Source organism: Chiloscyllium punctatum, chromosome 33 (genome assembly GCF_047496795.1).
Source record: "Chiloscyllium punctatum isolate Juve2018m chromosome 33, sChiPun1.3, whole genome shotgun sequence".
NCBI lineage: Eukaryota > Metazoa > Chordata > Chondrichthyes > Orectolobiformes > Hemiscylliidae > Chiloscyllium > Chiloscyllium punctatum.
The window spans coordinates 5,066,311-5,087,075 of record NC_092771.1 but is presented as its reverse complement, the minus strand read 5'-3'; the positions used below and the strand labels follow the sequence as shown (position 1 = coordinate 5,087,075).

General features: G+C 46.4%; 1 protein-coding gene across 7 annotated transcripts in view; it reads left to right on the top strand.

Annotated features, from left to right (window-relative positions):
* The first annotated feature begins 923 nt into the window (after window positions 1-923).
* Window positions 924-20,765, top strand: part of bbs4 (Bardet-Biedl syndrome 4) — a 75,605-nt gene continuing 55,763 nt past the window's right edge. For 2 of the 7 annotated variants that reach the window (XM_072552791.1, XM_072552786.1), the window contains exons 1-9: window positions 3,753-5,373; window positions 7,060-7,258; window positions 10,757-10,856; window positions 11,647-11,689; window positions 13,450-13,529; window positions 14,423-14,486; window positions 17,865-17,976; window positions 18,380-18,452; window positions 18,687-18,740. In XM_072552791.1, the coding sequence (XP_072408892.1) occupies window positions 10,833-10,856; window positions 11,647-11,689; window positions 13,450-13,529; window positions 14,423-14,486; window positions 17,865-17,976; window positions 18,380-18,452; window positions 18,687-18,740 (450 nt within the window). In that variant the 5' untranslated portion in view covers window positions 3,753-5,373; window positions 7,060-7,258; window positions 10,757-10,832. Of the gene's footprint in view, window positions 950-974; window positions 1,183-3,752; window positions 5,374-7,059; window positions 7,259-10,756; window positions 10,857-11,646; window positions 11,690-13,449; window positions 13,530-14,422; window positions 14,487-17,864; window positions 17,977-18,379; window positions 18,453-18,686; window positions 18,741-19,934; window positions 20,022-20,765 lie in introns of those variants that run through there. The other 5 variants (XM_072552789.1, XM_072552787.1, XM_072552790.1 and 2 more) reach the window with 5 other exon arrangements.

The following is a 20,765-nucleotide window of genomic DNA, read 5'->3' as shown; positions in this document are numbered from 1 at the left end:
GGGCGGGTGTGGGTGGGTGTAGGGCGGGTGGGTGTGGGTGTGGGTGGGTGCTAGTGTGGGTGTAGGGCGGGTGGGTGTCGGTGCGGGGGCGGGTGGGTGTAGGTGCCGGTGTGGGTGCAGGGCGGGTGGGTGTCGGTGCGGGGGCGGGTGTCGGGCGGGTGGGTGTCGGGGCGGGTGTGGGTGGGTGTCGGGCGGGGGCGGGTGGGTGTCGGTGCGGGGGCGGGTGTGGGTGGGTGCTAGTGTGGGTGTCGGGCGGGTGGGTGTCGGTGCGGGGGCGGGTGTGGGTGGGTGTCGGGCGGGTGGGTGTCGGTGCGGGGGCGGGTGTGGGTGGGTGTCGGGCGGGTGGGTGTCGGTGCGGGGGCGGGTGTGGGTGGGTGTCGGGCGGGTGGGTGTCGGTGCGGGGGCGGGTGTGGGTGGGTGTCGGGCGGGGGCGGGTGTGGGTGGGTGTAGGTGTGGGTGTGGGTGGGTGCTAGTGTGGGTGTAGGGCGGGTGGGTGTCGGTGCGGGGGCGGGTGTCGGGCGGGTGGGTGTCGGTGCGGGGGCGGGGGCGGGTGTGGGTGGGTGTAGGGCGGGTGGGTGTAGGTGTGGGTGTGGGTGGGTGCTAGTGTGGGTGTAGGGCGGGTGGGTGTCGGTGCCGGTGTGGGTGCAGGGCGGGTAGGGGTGGGTGTCGGTGCGGGGGCGGGTGTGGGTGGGTGTCGGTGCGGGGGCGGGTGTCGGGCGGGTGGGTGTAGGGCGGGTGGGTGTCGGGCGGGGGCGGGTGGGTGTCGGTGCGGGGGCGGGGGCGGGTGGGTGTCGGGCGGGGGCGGGGGCGGGTGGGTGTCGGGCGGGGGCGGGGGTATCACTCCCCCCTCAGCCATGCCCATCTGGAACAGTGTTGATGAACTGGGTGGTGGTACGTATGGCGTGCTGACGTAATAGAAAGACCCCGGATGTTGAGGGTGAAGACGGCGGTGAGGCGGGGGAAAGGGGCTGAAGACTGGGACTGCGACGACATTCAGTACTGGGGAAGGAACCCTGGGGTTGGGGTGGGGAGATGTTGAGACTAAGCTCTGCCCCATCGATGGTGGTGAAGCAGGGTGACGCACGTCGTCGTTGTTGTTGTTAGGGCCGGGCCCCGGAGCGTTGCCCCGGTAACGGGCGGCAGGGCCCTGAGGCGGTGGTAGTCGCTCGTTGAGTGCGGCAGGTCAGCGGGAGGGGCGGTGCGAGGCACAGCAGGAGTCGGTCTGTCTTCACCGGAGAACAGTATCTGCTGCTTTTATACCGACCCCAGACAGTGGGCTTGACCCATAAATATCACTCTCCGCGCTGACCCTCCGACAGTGTCCACTCCCTCAGCACTGACCCTCCGACAGTGCGGCACTCCCTCAGCACTGACCCTCCGACAGTGCGGCACTCCCTCAGCACTGACCCTCCGACAGTGCGGCACTCCCTCAGCACTGACCCTCCGACAGTGTCCACTCCCTCAGCACTGACCCTCCGACAGTGCGGCACTCCCTCAGCACTGACCCTCCGACAGTGTCCACTCCCTCAGCACTGACCCTCCGACAGTGCGGCACTCCCTCAGCACTGACCCTCCGACAGTGTCCACTCCCTCAGCACTGACCCTCCGACAGTGCGGCACTCCCTCAGCACTGACCCTCCGACAGTGCGGCACTCCCTCAGCACTGACCCTCCGACAGTGCGGCACTCCCTCAGCACTGACCCTCCGACAGTGTCCACTCCCTCAGCACTGACCCTCCGACAGTGCGGCACTCCCTCAGCACTGACCCTCCGACAGTGCGGCACTCCCTCAGCACTGACCCTCCGACAGTGCGGCACTCCCTCAGCACTGACCCTCCGACAGTGCGGCACTCCCTCAGCACTGACCCTCCGACAGTGCCCACTCCCTCAGCACTGACCCTCCGACAGTGTCCACTCCCTCAGCACTGACCCTCCGACAGTGTCCACTCCCTCAGCACTGACCCTCCGACAGTGCGGCACTCCCTCAGCACTGACCCTCCGACAGTGCGGCACTCCCTCAGTACTGACCCTCCGACAGTGTCCACTCCCTCAGCACTAACGCTCCGACAGTGCGGCACTCCCTCAGCACTGACCCTCCGACAGTGCGGCACTCCCTCAGCACTGACCCTCCGACAGTGTGACACTCCCTCAGCACTGACCCTCCGACAGTGCCCACTCCCTTAGCACTGACCCTCCGACAGTGCCCACTCCCTCAGCACTGACCCTCCGACAGTGCGGCACTCCCTCAGCACTGACCCTCCGACAGTGCGGCACTCCCTCAGCACTGACCCTCCGACAGTGCGGCACTCCCTCAGCACTGACCCTCCGACAGTGCGGCACTCCCTCAGCACTGACCCTCCGACAGTGCGGCACTCCCTCAGCACTGACCCTCCGACAGTGCGGCACTCCCTCAGCACTGACCCTCCGACAGTGCCCACTCCCTCAGCACTGACCCTCCGACAGTGCGGCACTCCCTCAGCACTGACCCTCCGACAGTGCGGCACTCCCTCAGCACTGACCCTCCGACAGTGCAGCACTCCCTCAGTACTGACCCTCCGACAGTGTCCACTCCCTCAGTACTGACCCTCCGACAGTGCGGCACTCCCTCAGCACTGACCCTCCGACAGTGCGGCACTCCCTCAGCACTGACCCTCCGACAGTGCAGCACTCCCTCAGTACTGACCCTCCAACAGTGTCCACTCCCTCAGCACTGACCCTCCGACAGTGCGGCACTCCCTCAGCACTGACCCTCCGACAGTGTCCACTCCCTCAGCACTGACCCTCCGACAGTGCCCACTCCCTCAGCACTGACCCTCCGACAGTGCGGCACTCCCTCAGCACTGACCCTCCGACAGTGTCCACTCCCTCAGCACTGACCCTCCGACAGTGCGGCACTCCCTCAGCACTGACCCTCCGACAGTGCGGCACTCCCTCAGCACTGACCCTCCGACAGTGCGGCACTCCCTCAGCACTGACCCTCCGACAGTGCCCACTCCCTCAGCACTGACCCTCCGACAGTGCCCACTCCCTCAGCACTGACCCTCCGACAGTGTCCACTCCCTCAGCACTGACCCTCCGACAGTGCGACACTCCCTCAGCACTGACCCTCCGACAGTGCGGCACTCCCTCAGCACTGACCCTCCGACAGTGCCCACTCCCTCAGCACTGACCCTCCGACAGTGTCCACTCCCTCAGCACTGACCCTCCGACAGTGCGGCACTCCCTCAGCACTGACCCTCCGACAGTGCAGCACTCCCTCAGTACTGACCCTCCGACAGTGTCCACTCCCTCAGCACTAACGCTCCGACAGTGCGGCACTCCCTCAGCACTGACCCTCCGACAGTGCGGCACTCCCTCAGCACTGACCCTCCGACAGTGTGACACTCCCTCAGCACTGACCCTCCGACAGTGCCCACTCCCTCAGCACTGACCCTCCGACAGTGCCCACTCCCTCAGCACTGACCCTCCGACAGTGCGGCACTCCCTCAGCACTGACCCTCCGACAGTGCGGCACTCCCTCAGCACTGACCCTCCGACAGTGCGGCACTCCCTCAGCACTGACCCTCCGACAGTGCGGCACTCCCTCAGCACTGACCCTCCGACAGTGCGGCACTCCCTCAGCACTGACCCTCCGACAGTGCGGCACTCCCTCAGCACTGACCCTCCGACAGTGCCCACTCCCTCAGCACTGACCCTCCGACAGTGCGGCACTCCCTCAGCACTGACCCTCCGACAGTGCGGCACTCCCTCAGCACTGACCCTCCGACAGTGCAGCACTCCCTCAGTACTGACCCTCCGACAGTGTCCACTCCCTCAGTACTGACCCTCCGACAGTGCGGCACTCCCTCAGCACTGACCCTCCGACAGTGCGGCACTCCCTCAGCACTGACCCTCCGACAGTGCAGCACTCCCTCAGTACTGACCCTCCAACAGTGTCCACTCCCTCAGCACTGACCCTCCGACAGTGCGGCACTCCCTCAGCACTGACCCTCCGACAGTGTCCACTCCCTCAGCACTGACCCTCCGACAGTGCCCACTCCCTCAGCACTGACCCTCCGACAGTGCGGCACTCCCTCAGCACTGACCCTCCGACAGTGTGACACTCCCTCGGCACTGACCCTCCGACAGTGCGGCACTCCCTCGGCACTGACCCTCCGACAGTGCAGCACTCCCTCAGCACTGACCCTCCGACAGTGCCCTCTCCCTCAGCACTGACCCTCCGACAGTGTGACACTCCCTCGGCACTGACCCTCCGACAGTGCGGCTCTCCCTCAGCACTGACCCTCCGACAGTGTGACACTCCCTCGGCACTGACCCTCCGACAGTGCGGCACTCCCTCAGCACTGACCCTCCGACAGTGCTGCACTCTCAGCACTGACCCTCCGATAGTGCTGCACTCTCTCAGCACTGACCCTCTCCGACAGTGTGGCACTCCCTCAGCACTGACCCTCCGACAGTGTCCACTCCCTCAGCACTGACTCTCTGATAGTGCCCACTCCCACAGCACTGACCCTCCGACAGTGCTGCACTCTCTCTGCGCTGACCCTCTCCGACAGTGTGGCACTTCCTCGGCACTGACCCTCCGACAGTGCGGCGCTCCCTCAGTACTGACCCTCCGACAGTGTCCACTCCCTCAGCACTGACTCTCCAACAGTGCGGCACTCCCTCAGCACTGACCATCTGACAGTGCCCACACCCTCAGCACTGACTCTCTGATAGTGCCCACTCCCACAGCACTGACCCTCTGGCAGCGCTGCACTCTGTCAGCACTGACCCTCTCCGACAGTGTGGTGCTCCCTCGGCGCTGACCCTCTCCGACAGTGCGGTGTTCCCTCGGCGCGATCCTCCTGACAGTGTGGCGCTTCTACGGTGCAGAATAGGACTAGAAGTGGGCCATTTAGCCCCATCTAGTCTGCAGTGCCATTCAGTGAGATTATGGCTGCTGTCATGATTCTCAGTTTCACTTACTTGCCCTTTCCCCTAACTCTTGATTCAAATAGTCCATCGTTGCTTTGAATATACTTAAGCTCTCAGATTCTATAGTCCCCTGCACTAAAGAACGCCACAGTTTCATTCCTCTCATAGAAGAAATTCTGTCTCATGTCTGCCTTAACTGTGTGACCTTTTATTCTGAGAATATGCTCTCCGGTTCTCGAATCTTTCAGATTGTTTCATTAATAAGGTTGCCTTATTCTTCTGAATTCTAATGAGTACAAAGGCAACCTGCTCAACCTCTCCTCATAAAACAGTCTCTCAATACTCATCATCAGCCTGGTGAATATTCTCCGAACTGCCTTCTATGCCAGTGTATTTTCCTTTGATAAGTGGACCAAAACTGATCACATTATTCCAGATGTGACCTGACAAGTGCCTGGTATGGTTTTTGCAAGACTTTCAAATTTTATACTCCATTCCCTTAGAAATAACACCTAGTGTCCATTTTGCTTTCCCTGAATTGAATTGATTTTATTGTCACGTGTAACGAAGCACAGTGAAAAGCTTTGTCTTGCGAGCAATACAGGCAGATCACAAAGTTAAATTGCATAGATAGCAAATAATAGGTAAACAGCAGTTAAAAACAAAAACACAGGTACAGGCAAATGCCAAGAGCTTGTGAATCCATTCAGTGCTCTAACAAGAGTAGGGTAGAAACTATTACAAAACCGGCTGGTGCGTGTGTTCAGGCTTCTGTACCTTCTCCCTGATGGTAGAGGTTGTAGAAAAACATTGCCAGGGTGGGATGGATCTTTAAGAATGCTGGCGGTCTTTCCTTAACAGCGGACCTGGATTCTGTAGATGGGAGTTGGCCTTTGTGATTGTCCGGGCCAAGTTCACCACTCTCTGTAACCATCTCCAATCTTGAATGGTACAGTTGCCCTACCAGGTAGTGATATATTCAGACAGAATGCTCTCAGTGGCGCACTTATAGACATTGGCAAGGGTATTCAACGTCATGCCAAATTTCCTCAGCTGCCTGAGGAATAAGAGACGTTGTTGGGCCTTTGTAACCAGTGCGTCCACATGAAGAGTCCAAGAAAGCTTGTTGTGGATGACCACTCCCAGGAGCTTGACACACTGCACTCGTTCTACCTCTATGCTGTTAATGTGTAGGGGGGCATTAGTAACATCCTGCTGAAAGTCAGTAATGAGTTCCTTGGTTTTGCTGGCATTCACAGTGCACCATTTTTCCAGGCCTTCCACCTCTCATCTGTAGTCTTGTTTCATCGCCATCTGAGATTCGACTGACTATGGTGGTGTCATCAGCAAACTTGTAAATGGCATTAATCTGGTATTTGGTGATGAGACATAGGTATACAGTGAGTACAGTAGGGATCTGAGTACGCACCCCTGGGGGCTCCAGTGCTGAGTGTTAGTGAGGATGAAATATTGTCCCCAGTCTTCACTGATTGTGGCCTGTGATCAGGAAACTGAGGATCCAGTTGCAGATAGTGGGGCTTAGTCCGAGATCACTAAGTTTAGTAATCAGTCTCAAGGGGATAATAATGTTGAAGGCTGAACTGTAGTCAATGAGTAGGATTCTTACATAGCTTATCTTGGTGTCAAGATGTTCTAGGGAAAAGTGAAAGACTAATGATATGGCATCTGATGTGGATCTGTTGGTCTGATAGGTAAAATGGAGTGGGTTGAGGAGTGGGGGAGGCTGGGGTTGATTAATGTCATGACCAGCCTTTCAAAGCAGTAAAAACAATGACTGCAGATGCTGGAAACCAGATTCTGGATTAGAGTGGTGCTGGAAAAGCACAGCAGTTCAGGCAGCATCGATGTTTCGGGCAAAAACCCTTCATCGACCCTCCTGTCATTTATCTCTCCACCCTTCAGGCACTCTGCCTGTATTCCTGATGAAGGGCTTTTGCCCGAAACGTCGATTTTCCTGCTCCTTGGATGCTGCCTGAACTGCTGTGCTTTTCCAGCACCACTCTAATCCAGTTTTTCAAAGCACTTCATGACCACTGAAGTTAGGGCCATTGGGTAGGAGCCATTGAGACATGCTGCATGAGCCTTCTTTGGCACAGGGATGATGTTGGCCCTCTTGAAACAGGTAGGGGCAGTGGCCTGCTGCAGGGAGAGGTTGAAGATGTCCAAGAAGACCTCTGTCAGTTGATCTGCGCATACTTTGAGTGCATGGCCTGGTACTCCGTCTGGTCCCATCGCTTTCCTTGGATTCACATGAAGTAAAACTGATCTGACCTCTGATGCAGTGACTGCTGGGATAGGTTCGTCAGAACTCGTCGGAATAGGTATTACCTCTCCAATGAAATTCTGCTCAAAGCGAGCATAGAAGGCGTTAAGACAATCTGGGAGGGATATGTCATCGTCTGCTATCTTGCACTGTCTCTTTTTAGAACCTGTGATGTCATTCAGTCCTTGCCATAGTCGCCAGGTGTCTGGGTCTCTAGTTTGGATCAGTATTGGTCCTTGGCTGTTTTAATGGCTCTGTGAAGGTATACTTAGATTCCTTCTATTTGTGTGGGTCTCCTGATCTGAAGGCCTCACACCTGGTTTTTAGCAGGTTTTGTATGTCCTGATTCATCCAGGGTTTTCTGTGGGGGAATACCTGGATTGACTTCCTCGGTATATAGTCCGTCACACACTTGCTGGTAAAGTCTGTGACAGTGGTGGCGTCCAAGGTACCTGCTGACTGTTTGAACATGGCTCAATCAGCCGATTCCAGACAGCACCAGAGTTGATCCTCCAACCAACACTGGACCTGTATCTGCAATGGGGTCTCCTGCTTGAGCTTTTGCCTGTAAGCCGGGAGAAGAAGCACGGCATTGTGGTCGGAGTTCTCTGAACTTGGAAGCCAGCATTTTGATGATCTATGCAAGAGGACTTCCAAATTTCTTTGTGCTTCAACGTTCTGCGGTGTTTCTCCATTTAAATAATACTGAGCTTTTCTATTCTTCCTGCCAGAGTACAAAACCTCACATTTTCCCTCATGACATTCTATCAGCCAAACTTTTGCCCACTCACATAATGTGTTCATATTCCTTTGCAGACTCTTTGTGTCATTGCCTTCCTGTAATGTGTAAAATTTGCAATAGCTTGTTTACTTTCCTTAAGCAAGTTATTAATATAGATTGTAAATAATTATGGTCCGGACATCGATTGCTGTGATATTCCACTCATTGCCATCCCAAAAATGCCACCCTTATCCCAACTCTTCTGTATGTTAGCCAATCTTTTGACTTTGCTGATACATTGTCCCTAACACCATGAACCCTTATCTTTTTAAGTAGCCTGATGTTTGGCACATTATCAAACTGTGTACTGACCCTTTATTATGTAACCTAGACTAAAGTGTGTTGAAGGCAGTTCTTGAACCCATAGCCTTCTAACTCAGAGTCAAGAGGTCAAAACCTGCTTGTTGCTAACTGATGGGCCAAAAGAATGTTTAGGGCAGGCTTTAATTTGTCATCGGCCCTCATTTATGGTCTGCTGCTTTTTCAAAAAGGTGGGTGGTTCCCCTGTCATATGTGGAAGAGAGTTCCAAATATCAACATCCTGCTGATTTGAGAGGCAAACCAAATTCCCAGCTCAGCAAACATATCCACAACAAAGGCACTGTTTATGTTTGATGATTCAGTAATTGTTGATTCACGTGAGCTCAATTAAACCTTAGTGCTGTCTTTACCCAAAGTCCAGATATCCCAGCTTGAGATTACTGAATAGTGACGAGGAGTGGAAACGCTGGTTGACATTTCCTCCTTGGTCCAACCATCTTAATGCCTCTGCAAACATTCTGACTACTGTTGTGCCTTGGGTCAGTTGTGCAGAATAGCAATAGAAATAGAATGTGGTACTTTACCAGTTAGTTTGGCTTAGTTACTTTTTCTGTAAGCCCTTCCACTGCTTTGTCATTGGAGATTTTTGATTAGGTATTGGCTGAATATTAACAGTTCCAGCATGATTCATTAAAAAAATTAAAATTGGTCAGCTAATTTGGATAAGTAGTTATATTTTTAAGAGTGCCGTTTTAATTTTAGGATTGCTAGTTCACTATTGAATGAAAATATGGACTGATAGGTGTAGATTCCCGTCTATGTTCAGAAACTTTTCCACAGACTTACCTTAGACTGAGCTACACTATGTCTATTCCTTTAGCAATCAAATGGGGAATGTTAATGAAATAATTTCTGATCAAAGATATTGGCGAAAAAGCACCACTGTCATCAGCAGTGTGGTATATAGACAGGAAGTATTCCCCCAAAGATCCTTTGTAGTATTTCAAACATTATACGCTTGTACTTTGTAATATATAACCTGGGTATTGCTGAGAAAAAGAAACATACAGGTGAAACTTTTCATCTTGCAATCAGCAGGACAGAATTGCAAGAATATTAAATTTCAAAAGGAAGTTTACAAAATCATGAGGGGTATGGATAGGATTAATAGACAAGGTCTTTTCCCTGGGGTGGCGGAGTCCAGAACTAGAGGGCATAGGTTTAGGGTGAAAGTGGAAAGATATAAAAGAGACCTAAGGGGCAACTTTTTCACACAGAGGGTGGTATGTGTATGGAATGAGCTGCCAGAGGAAGTGGTGGAGGCTGGTACAATTGCAACATTTAAGAGGCATTTGGATGGATATATAAATAGGAAGGGTTTGGAGGGATATGGGCCAGGTGATGGCGGGTGGGACTAGATTGGGTTGGGATATCTGGTCGGCATGGACAGGTTGGATTGAAGGGTCTGTTTCAGTGCTGTACATCTCTGTGACTCTTAAGAAAAAATTATATTGAATAAGAGAAAGAATACAGATGGTTTGGCATGTAAACTCTGGTTGTGACTTTTCATTCATGGGATGTGGGTGTTTCTGGCTGGGTCAGCACTTATTATTCATCCTTAATTGTCCTTGATAAGGTTTGCAAGTAGCCACCTTGAACTATTTGGTGTATGTATAGCCACAATTTTATAAGTAAGAAAGTTCTTGAATTTTGACTCAGCAGTGGTGAGAGAATGGCAATATATTTTCAAGGCAGGATGGTGAGTGGATTGGAGAAGAACATGTTCCCATTTATTTACAGCACTTGTCAGCTACAGTCATAGAATCCCTACAGCCCCTCGGCCCAACAAGTCCACACCGATCCTGTGAAGAGTATCCCACCCAGACCCATTCCTCTACTCTATATTTACCTCTGACTAATGCACCTAACCTACACGTTCCTGAACAAAATGGGCAATTTAGCTAACCTGCGGATCTTGGAGTGTAGGAATAAATCCCCACAGATATGGGGAGAATGTGCAAAATCCACACAGATAATGGCCTGAGGTTGGAATCAAACCTGGGTCCCAGCACTCTAGGCAACAGTGCTAACCAAAGAGCCACTGTGACGCCCCTACCTGATGAAGGAGCAATGCTCCAAAAGCTAGTACTTCCAAATAAACCAGTTGAACTATAATCTGGTATTGTGCAATTTTTTCTTCCAAAATGAGTGGTTGTGGGTTTGGAAGGTACTATTTAAGGAGTCTTGGTGAATTTCTGTTTGGGAAATACTAACCAATCAGCACTTTTTTCTTATGTAGTATAAATTGTTTGAAACTTACTTTGAAATTTGACATTCTGTATATCATGTGATCATGGAGTAATTTTCGCATAAAAGCTTTCTTTATGTCAGCTCTCGTTATTTGTTGCTAACTTGAAAATCTTGCAGAGGAGGGAAGCTGGGAGTAGAGTTGGTCAAAACCCAAGTTTTCTCTGTACTGGGCTTCTGAACGTCAATTTATTTTTGTATGAACAGATTTATTTCTGACTGAAAACCTGCAAGTTGTGTTTATCTGCATTCATTAGCTGCTTCCATCTTTGCTCATGGGAAAATGTCGGATTTGGGGAAAGAATTGGTGAGTAACAGAAATATATTAAAAACATGTTCAAAGAGTATATCTTATGGCTATTCTTCGGGTGTAAGTGTGGCTTGCTCCATGCCGTTCTACTTGGTGTGGCTGTCCCCTTGTACAGCACCACTTGGGGTGTGGCTGTGCCTTCTTGTAGTGCTGCTCTAGATGCAGTTGTAGACTACATACAGCAATGAAGACATTGTTGCATGTAGTCATTTAACATGACTCTATGAAGTTAAGGAAGACAGTGGAACAGCAGTTCAAATTCAGTCTCAGGTTTAGGTGTGAATGATGCTTCTTCCTCTAAGTTCAGTGCCAAATTGGACATGAAACAACTGTAGAGACCTATCTTAATGAAACAGGAAGAAAAAAAATGCAACATAAAGAGTTTTTTTTGCATTGATTGGAAAGAGGAAGCTTCACTCTGTATCTAATCCATTACTCTACCTGTCCTCGGAGTGTTTGATGGGGACAGTAGTGAGGAAACTTTACTTTTAGTAAAACTCTCTCTTAGTCTTTTAAACTATCAGTTTTAAGAGTAGACCGAGCTTTACTCTAAATGGAATGGTATGTTGCACCTGCCTTGGGAATGTTTGATGGGAACATTGGTTGCCTCACTTGTACAGTATTCTTTTGGCTTCTCTCACATTGATGAACACAGTTTAGAAAGGAACTGAGTAAAAATGACACGGTAATAATTTTGCCTCACTTGACTGAATCTTTATCTGTTTGATGATATGGAAAGTAGAATTTTGTAGTTTCCTTTCTGAGTTTCTGGTCTTACTTTTTTCAGATCGTACAATGTACTGATGTTCGAAAATCACAATCAAGGAAAAGTAAGCAGTTAGGACTTTGTTTTCTTTCATGTAGGTAATCGTACATGATTACTTAAAATTTGTAGGAATATGATGGAGTGTACGTCAAGTTTGAAAGACAGCTTATGGGTCTGTGTCCCTTGATTTTGTTTTCCCCTTTTTGCCCTAAAATTAATGATTTATGATGGACTACAACTCTGCATGTGTGTGCAAGCCCTCTGCCACTTTAACCAAGTGATCATTCTTCAGATTTGTATTTTGAAATTAAATAATTTTAGAATTATTGTTCAAGATGTATTGTAATAGCCAGTGAAATCATGCCTTCACTAATTAGGATAACTAGATAGTAATCAGAAATGGGAATCCTGATAAATTTCTCTTCCTAACTGATGAGGCTACTTGCTAATAATTGCAAGTTGAGAAGAGAAACTAGTCTATCAGGTTTGAATGTTAATTTAACTTATCACCAAGAGAGTGAAGAGAAACCTCAGGAGTTATTGACTGATCATTACTATTGCTGAGACAAATATCAACTAATTCAGCAGAGACATTGAATTTAACCTGTGTTCTTTCTGGCTTATATGCTCAGAGAAAATGCATTAGTAGCGAAGTATATTCTGTGCTTTTTAAATAACTGAAAAAGAGCAGCAATTTCTGATAATTTTTTTTCTTGCTTACCCTGTGATGTTGGAAATTAAGCCGTGGTTACATAGTTAGTACAATGTCCTCCTACAGATATCTGAAAGCATATAATCAAGACCTTTTTAAACCTCCATCATCAGTGAGTTGCAAAGGTAGCAAGTGTTGGCACTTAGTTCCTGCTATATAGTTTGAAATAGTGGCCTTTATTCTATTCCAAAAATGAAACTCCATTTCATCTCATTCCCAATTAAATAGTTTTGAGATGGCCAAATTATTATTTCATGATCAGCTAGGTAGGTGGGACCATAAATGATTTAGTTTGGTGAAAAGTACATTTTTAAAACTAAAACCAGAGCATTTTCTTGAATGAATTTAAAAGTGCAATGATACTGTTTGAAAAGTGCAAGGAAACCGGCATTTTATCCTTCAGCAACTCAATCAAATCAAATAATCTAGTCACTAACTCGTTTCTCTCTTTCGGCACTGGAAAATGTGAACATTTTATGAGAATGTGAGTTTGTTTTTGATTCGTTACCTCTTTTGCATTGAATAATTGACAATCAGTGTACCTCTTGCAGCAATGTGTTCACTGTCCTCAAAGCATCTTTGAACAGTCAAATCAATTACTTTTTGTCATGAACTATAAGGCTAAAAGAACTTCAGCGAGGATCCTTGTAGCCAGTAAAAAAAGCAAATATGTCCCGATGGTCATGCAGTAGATAGTCTTGGTGACACAGTAATTGTGCATTGCCAGGAACTGAGCTTTAATATTTTTACCTTGAAGGCTTCTGAACACATATCTATCATGCAGTTTCTTTGTTTGATGTTTTAGTAAAGACTATAATTTATACAAAAATGAGTTGCATCATGCTGTCAGTATGTGGGAGCAGCCTTTTTGCTTCACCATTTGATATACTATGCAAACAATTTTACAGCTATGTGATTCAATATCTTCATTCTGTGCTATGTATTCACAACTGAATTGAGTTTCTCAATTCTTCTTGGACTTCTGTTCTCTGAAAGCATTGTTGTTCAAGAAGGTAGATAAGCAATGATGCATAAGGGAGAGGATATGTTTGGAAAGCTGCTTTGTTGTTGATCACTGAATGTTGCTTGTTGTCCAATTTTTCTCTGTACAGTACCAGAACTTCCCATCTTCGAAAGACGGAACTGGCTGATACATTTGCATTATATCAGAAAGGACTATGAAACCTGTAAGGTGAGCATATAAGTTTGCTGCCATTGACACAGAATTATGCTGCTTCATATATTCAAACCTCCTAGCTTGAGGAAAATTCTACATGAACAAAACTGAACCAATGCTTAAGGCACAAAGTTTTATTGAACTGTGACAGGGTTCCAGCCTCCCACACAGCTACAAGCTGATTGATTGTTAAATAGAACTGTACAGCACAGGAACAGACCCTTATACCCATGATGTTGAGCAAACCATGACACCAAATTAACCTAATTGTTTTTACCTGCCCTTGGTCCATATCGCTTCATTCCTTACATATTCATGTGCTGATCTCTTAAATGCCCCTATCGTATTTGCCTCCACCACCACCCCTGGCAGCACATTCCAGATTCCCACCCTCTCTGTGTAAACATACTTGCCCCTCACATCTCCTTTGAACTTGCACCCTCTTGCCTTAAATGCTTTCCCCCTACTTTTAGACATGTAGCTCATTTAACGAAGTAACATTGGAGTACCTACAGTTTAGGGTGGGAACCTAAGGTGGTGGGATATGGATCGTGGGGGTGATGATGCTGGGGAAGCCAGAGAGGTGTGGTTGGGGATGAGGATATAGAAACTGCGAGATCCAGGGATGTTGACAAGGGGTGGAGGGGGTAGGTACAAAGGATCTGGGGACAGGCCTAGTTATGGTGAGAAGGTGATGTGAACATCAAACATACAAGAATTTACTGGGTTTAATGTGGTGTTGATGTTGTGCTTTTTTTTCACCTGTGCAAAAACAAAGGTGTTTCCACCATGAGTCAGTGGTGAGTGCTGGTGTGATGATTTTATCTTGCTACTGGAGTAGTGAGCCCCCTTGTATCATGGGATTGTTCTAAAGAAAGCATCAACAAATTCTGTGAATTGTTTTCCAGGCAATAATCAAAGAACAGCTGCACGAGACCCATGGGATGTGTGAATATGCCGTGTATGTACAAGGTGAGATGACAAACAGTTATCAGAGTAATGCTGGGGACTTCGTGGAATACTTTTATGATTTAAAACTAATTGTATTCCAAATTGGGGAAGAAATAGTGGTGTTGGTAGGGAGGGACATTAGGAAAGAAAATTTGAGCGCAGTGTTTTGCAGTTTTTGTTGTTTATTCGTGAGATGTGGACATTGCTATGTAAAGACAGTATTTTTTTGTTTTAGTTTTGATTATAGACTGAATTAGGAAAAGGACTGTTTACAACAAAGGACTAAAGAAAAAATTGCTGTACCTGTTTTAAAAAAGTCTCTGAAAATCTTTGTGGGTTGTTTACACTCCAGCTTTGAAAGTAGTGCAGAAGGAATAAAAGGAGATGGCACATGTGTAAAAGTGAGATTTGGCCAGCAACAAATAGTTGATTGGTTTGTAGAATTGTGACCTGTTGTGGATGTCAAAGCTTATCAGCCTGGTGACAACTCTCTGGTACCTGGACAGCTTGTCAGTAAAGATTTGGATCTCCGGAAAGAGAGGTGGTGTTCAGTTTTCTGTTGTCTTAAATACATTCAGTGACTTGGCCTCCATAGCAATAACTTCCACAGATTTGCCACACTCTAGCTGAAGAAATTGCATAATGTGAAATAAGAGCATGTGAGATTGGTGGTGGTGCACTGACCAGTGTCTTGTACAGCTGAAGCATGACCTCGTGGCTCCGATACTCAATCCTCTTACCAATAAACGCCAACACACCATATGCCTTCTTAACAACCCTACCAACCTGGGTGGCAACTTTCAGGGATCTTTGTATCTGGACACAGATCTCTCTCTTCATCTACACTGCCCAGAATTTTGCCATTAGCCCAATACTCTGCATTCCTGTTACTTCTTCCGAAGTGAACAATGTTGCACTTTTCCGCATTAACTCTATTTGCCACTTCCCAGCCCAGCTCTGTATCTTATCTATGTCTCTCTGTAACCCACAACATCCTTCGGCACTATCCACAACTCTGCCTACCTTAGTGTCATCTGCAAGTTTTACTAACCCATCCTTCTTTGCCCACTTCCGGATCATTTATACAAACAGCAGTGGCCCCAAAACAGATTCTTGCACCACATCGCTGGTAACTAAGCTCCATGATGAACATTTCCCATCAACAACCACCTTCTTTCAGCTAGTCAATTTCTGATCCAAACTGCTAAATCACCTTCAATCCCGAAACTCCTTATTTTGTGCAATAGCCTATTGTGTGGAACCTTATCAAATGCTTTACTGAAGTCCACATATACCACATCAACCACCTTACCTTCATCCACCTGTTTCGTCCCTTCTCGAAGGACTCGATAAGTTTAGTGAGGCACGACCTACCCTTCACAAAACCGTGTTGACTATCCCTAATCAAATTATTCCGTTCCAGATGATTATAAATCCTATCTCTTATGATCTTTTCCAATATCTTACCCACAACCGAAATAAGGCTCACTGGCCTATAATTACCAGGGTTGTCCCGGCTCCCCTTCTTAAACAAGTAACATTTAAGTCCATTTAAGTCGTCATTGGACAAGCATATGGACATACATGGAATAGTGTAGGTTAGATGGGCTTCAGATTGGTATGACAGGTTGGTGCAACATCGAGGGCCGAAGGGCCTGTACTGCGCTGTAATGTTCTATGTTCTAAGGAAACAACATTTGCTATCCTTCAGTCTTCTGGCATTACTCCTGTTGATAATGATGACATAAGCCAATGTTGTTCCTTTGTTTAAGAAAGGCAAGAAGGATAATCCAGGAAATTACAGACTGGTGAACCTTGTATCTGTGGTAGAACAATTATTGGAGAAGACTCTTAGGTACAGGACTTATTTGCATTTGGAAAATAATAGACTTATTGTGGATAGTCAACATGGCTTTGTGTGGCTTCTCATGTGAGAAGCCCTTCAATTCTGGGATCATTTTTGTAAACCTCCTCTGGACTCCCTGAACACCAACTCGTCTTTCCTAACATATGGGGCTCAAATCTTCTCTCAATATTCTAAATGCGGCCTGATCAGAGCCAATAAAGTTTCAGTAGCTCATCAGTAGCTTCCGTTTCTTAAAATGAATGCTACCATTGCAGTTACCTTCCTAACCATCCACTTGACCTGCACTCATTATTTGATTATTTGAGGGAATATTGAACTAGGAATCTTAAATCCTTTTGTGTTTCAGATTTCTGAAATCTTTCTCCACTTAGAAAATGGTCAGTCTATATTCTTCCTACCCAAAGGTCATAACCTCACATTTCGCCATGTTGTATTCCGTCTGCTGCTACTTTGCCCACTCCCCTAGTTTGACCAAATCCTTCTATAGCCTCTCTGCCTCCTCAACACAGCCTCTCCATCCGCCTATCTTTGGGTCATTTGCAAACTTAACAACAATGCCCTCCATTCCTTCATCTAGATCTTTTAATATATAGCGTGAATAGTTGTGGTCCCAATGCTGACCTCTGCAGAACTGCACTAGTCACCAACTGCCATCCCTTTATCCCCACTCTCTGTCATCTGTCAGTTTGCCAACCCTCTGTCTGTAGCAGTACTTTATCCCTAATACCATTAGGAGAAAGTAAGGACTGCAGATACTGGAGATCAGAGCTTAAAAATGTGTTGTTGGAAAAGCGCAGCAGGTCAGGCAGCATCAAAGGAGAAAGAGAATCAACGTTAATTCCTGAAGAAGGGCTTACGCCCAAAACGTCGATTCTCCTTCTCCCTAATACCATTAGCTTATTTAGTAGCATCCAACGCAGCATCAGTCAGATTTCACCATAGACTGATAGCACGTTGATCTCCTATGTATTTATTGGTTTATTATTAAAATTACTATACTCATGAATAATTTTGTTGTTGGCTACAGATACCACCAGAAATCTTACATTGATTGTCTATCCTGTACAGTTGATTTGCTAAACCGCTGTACAGGGTCTTAACTGTGTCCTCTGTGGTTTGGACTGGAATTAGGTGTAGGCCAGACTGTGTGGTGACAGTAGCTTAGGTTCCCTGAAAATGATTAATCAATCAAGACAAACTTCTTGATAGCCAAGCTTTTATGGTCAAAGTCTGTTGTCGCTGTCCTGAGATGACCATATTTACTGAATTACTGAGTTTACTGTGAGTTGCTGGGAATTGTCCACTGCTCAAGAAAACATTTTCAAGTAATTATTCTTAATTCAACTCAAAACATTGGACTGATTCTTTGGCTGTAAGTAAAATTAAGCAAATTCTCGCCATTTGGTCACTCAGTTCCTTTTGTACAGTATTCATCCCTATATTTCTCAGCAACTGGGGTTGCAGTGAGCTACTGATATGATGCACAGAAATCCTGCTGTGGGATTTCAAGAAATGTTTTAACTCTGTTTCAGCTTTGATATTCCGTTTGGAAGGAAAAATTCAAGAGTCTCTTGAGCTCTTTCAGACCTGTGCAATACTAAATCCTCAGAATGTGGACAACCTGAAACAGGTGGCTCGATCGCTGTAAGTGTTTGTATGTATGTGTGGGAAAACTACTGAATAAGGGCAAATCTGGTCTGCATATGAAAGGCACTAAGTAGGATTGTGTTACCTATAGTTTAACTTGCAAACATTAGCCACAACAGATTCCACCCTACCATGTGGGGCTACCCTTCTTATCCAGCCTGAAAATCTTTAGCACTTCAGCTCCATACAGTCCCTTCAACTTGCTACCTCAAACCTCTCTAACTTTTGACCATTGTGTCAATCTCCTAGCTTCTTTTACCATCTGCTTTCAATGTTTGCCTCTGTGTTGTGCATCTGAGTTATCTTAATACAGTGAAGGTCTTATAGGAATTCAAGTTAGTGACTGTACAGACCAATTTCCTGTGGAAATTAACATCTGAATATTCTATTCTTTCGTTAGGTTTCTGCTTGGGAAACACAAAGCAGCAATTGAAGTTTACAGTGAAGCTGCAAAATTAAATGAAAAGGATTGGGTAGGTTACATCAGCAAACTGGTATTAATCAGCTTGTGGAAGAAATGTGATCTGTTGATGATGAGTGAGCATGATGCAGTGTAGTATTGGTAGAAACCAGGAGACAGATTCATTTGAATGGAAATGATTTTGTGATGGTGTTCCAAGTTATGGAACTGTAAGAGAAAGGGAAAGTTTTTTTCACTCCATTCTTATTCATATGATTTGACTTCTATTCTAATTGCATCCACTTAGGAGATCGGCCACAATCTCGGTGTCTGCTTCTTGCATTTGAAGAACTTTGAGAAGGTAACTGGAAATGATTCATAGCTGCTTAAAAGTTTGTTATGCCAAAGTTTGTACGCAAGATGACTGCTGTTAGAGCAAGGAATAAAATTTTCTTTTGCAGTACTAAACACTTGGGATAGAAGTTATAATTTAGATCAGATAGAGAAAGTAAAACTTCCTCAACATTGTCCCCATAAAATACTCCCAGGGCAGGAAAAGCATCGGGTTAGTTATAGATTAAAGCTTGCTCTCCTCTGTCCAAATTAAACATTTCAGGAGCGATACAGCACAATAAAACTCCTTTTCCATTATCTTGGTTTCGAGGTTTATAAACCCTGTGGTTTAGGGGATTGAAGTATAACCTAATCAAAGAGTTTAATGTGGTAAATACAGGGAAACCACTTGCTCTAATAAGGAAGTGTAAAATGGGGGTAATAATATTGGTAACATACAAATTAGGAGCAGGAGTAAACCACTTGGCTCCTTGATACTGCTGTGCCATTCATTAAGGTCATGGCTGAAGTGATTACTCTACATTTCCACTTACTGCAATAATATTTTACCGCTTTCCTTATTAAGAATCTAACCACCTCCGCTGTCTTCAGGAAAAGAATTCCAAACATTTGATTCTCTAAGGGGAGAAAAAAAGGCTCTTCTCTACCTTAAATAGATGGCTCCTTGTTTCTAGAATCTTGCACAGAGAAAACTACTTTCCACATGTGCTCTGTTGAGGCCCCTCAGGATCGATCTTGTTTTAACTAGAGCTAGTCCATTCATGAGTTAAATCAGGAAATACTTTTTCATACAAATGGTATTAGAAATTTGCCACAAATGAGTGTGGATGTTGAAGGTCAATTGACACTTTCAAAACCTTTCCAACTTTCAAATAATAGTTAAAAATCACACACCAGGTTATAGTCCAGCAGGTTTATTGGGAAGCACTAGCTTTTGGAGCGCTGCTCCTTCATCAGGTGATTGTGCTCCGAAAGCTAGTGCTTCTAAATAAACCAGTTGGACTAAAAACTGCGATTTTTAACTTTGTACACACCAGTCCAACACTGGCACCTCCAATTCAAATAATAGATTTTTGTTGGGGGTAGTATATTGATTAAAGAAGGATAAACAGAGGTAAAGCACACATTTGTCATGGTCCAGTTCCAAGACAATGTTTCTGATTGTGTTTCTCTATCTCTTCCCTGCAGAACCAACCATCTACCAAGTTAACAACCAAATCACAGCTGGAAACTCAAAATATGATTTTAAAATAATGTCCCTGGGCATCATGAGCTGCATTTTTATCAGGTCCTGCCCTCAATTAACCTTGTTTAGCTATTGGAATTTGATTTGATCTGACTGCTCCAATCAGTTTAGAGAACTGATCAAGTGGGTTGTGTATGCCAAACCTGACCCATGTTATGGTTGGTTGGCTGGTTGGGAGTTTATCTGTTTAATCCTAGTTTAAGAATTTTTTAGAGATAATTACCAGGGAAAGAAATTCTTCCATGCTCCTCCAATCCTCTCTGAATTTTAATTGGTATCCAGGCTTTCCCCTGCCAAAAGCCCTGTAATTTCCTTCCTAGATTTCTCTGCTGTACTTTTAAGACTATTTAATAATTACTTATGTGACCATGTTTTCTTTCCTAAAATTGTTGCCTGTGTGGGTTTCTGAGATATTTCCGTACAAAATTCTAAATACGTATGTTTGGTGATTTCCTACAGTATCTCTAACTTATTTAGGGAGAACCAAATCTACTAGAAATTGAAACAAAACAGAAATTGCTGGAAAACCTCAGCAGGTCTGGCAACATCAGTGGAGAGAAAGCAGAGTTAATATTTCAGGTCCAGTAACCCTTGAACAGAACAGGGCCTGAAACATTAACTCTGCTTTCTCCCCATAGATGCTGCCAGAATTGCTGAGTTTAGCAATTTTTGTTTTTGTTTCTGATTTCCAGCATCTATAGTTCTTCTTGAGTTTTTTTCTCTTACTAGAGATTGAGTTAATTTATGAACAACACGACACCTAGAGCTAGAAGAAGAAAATGAGCA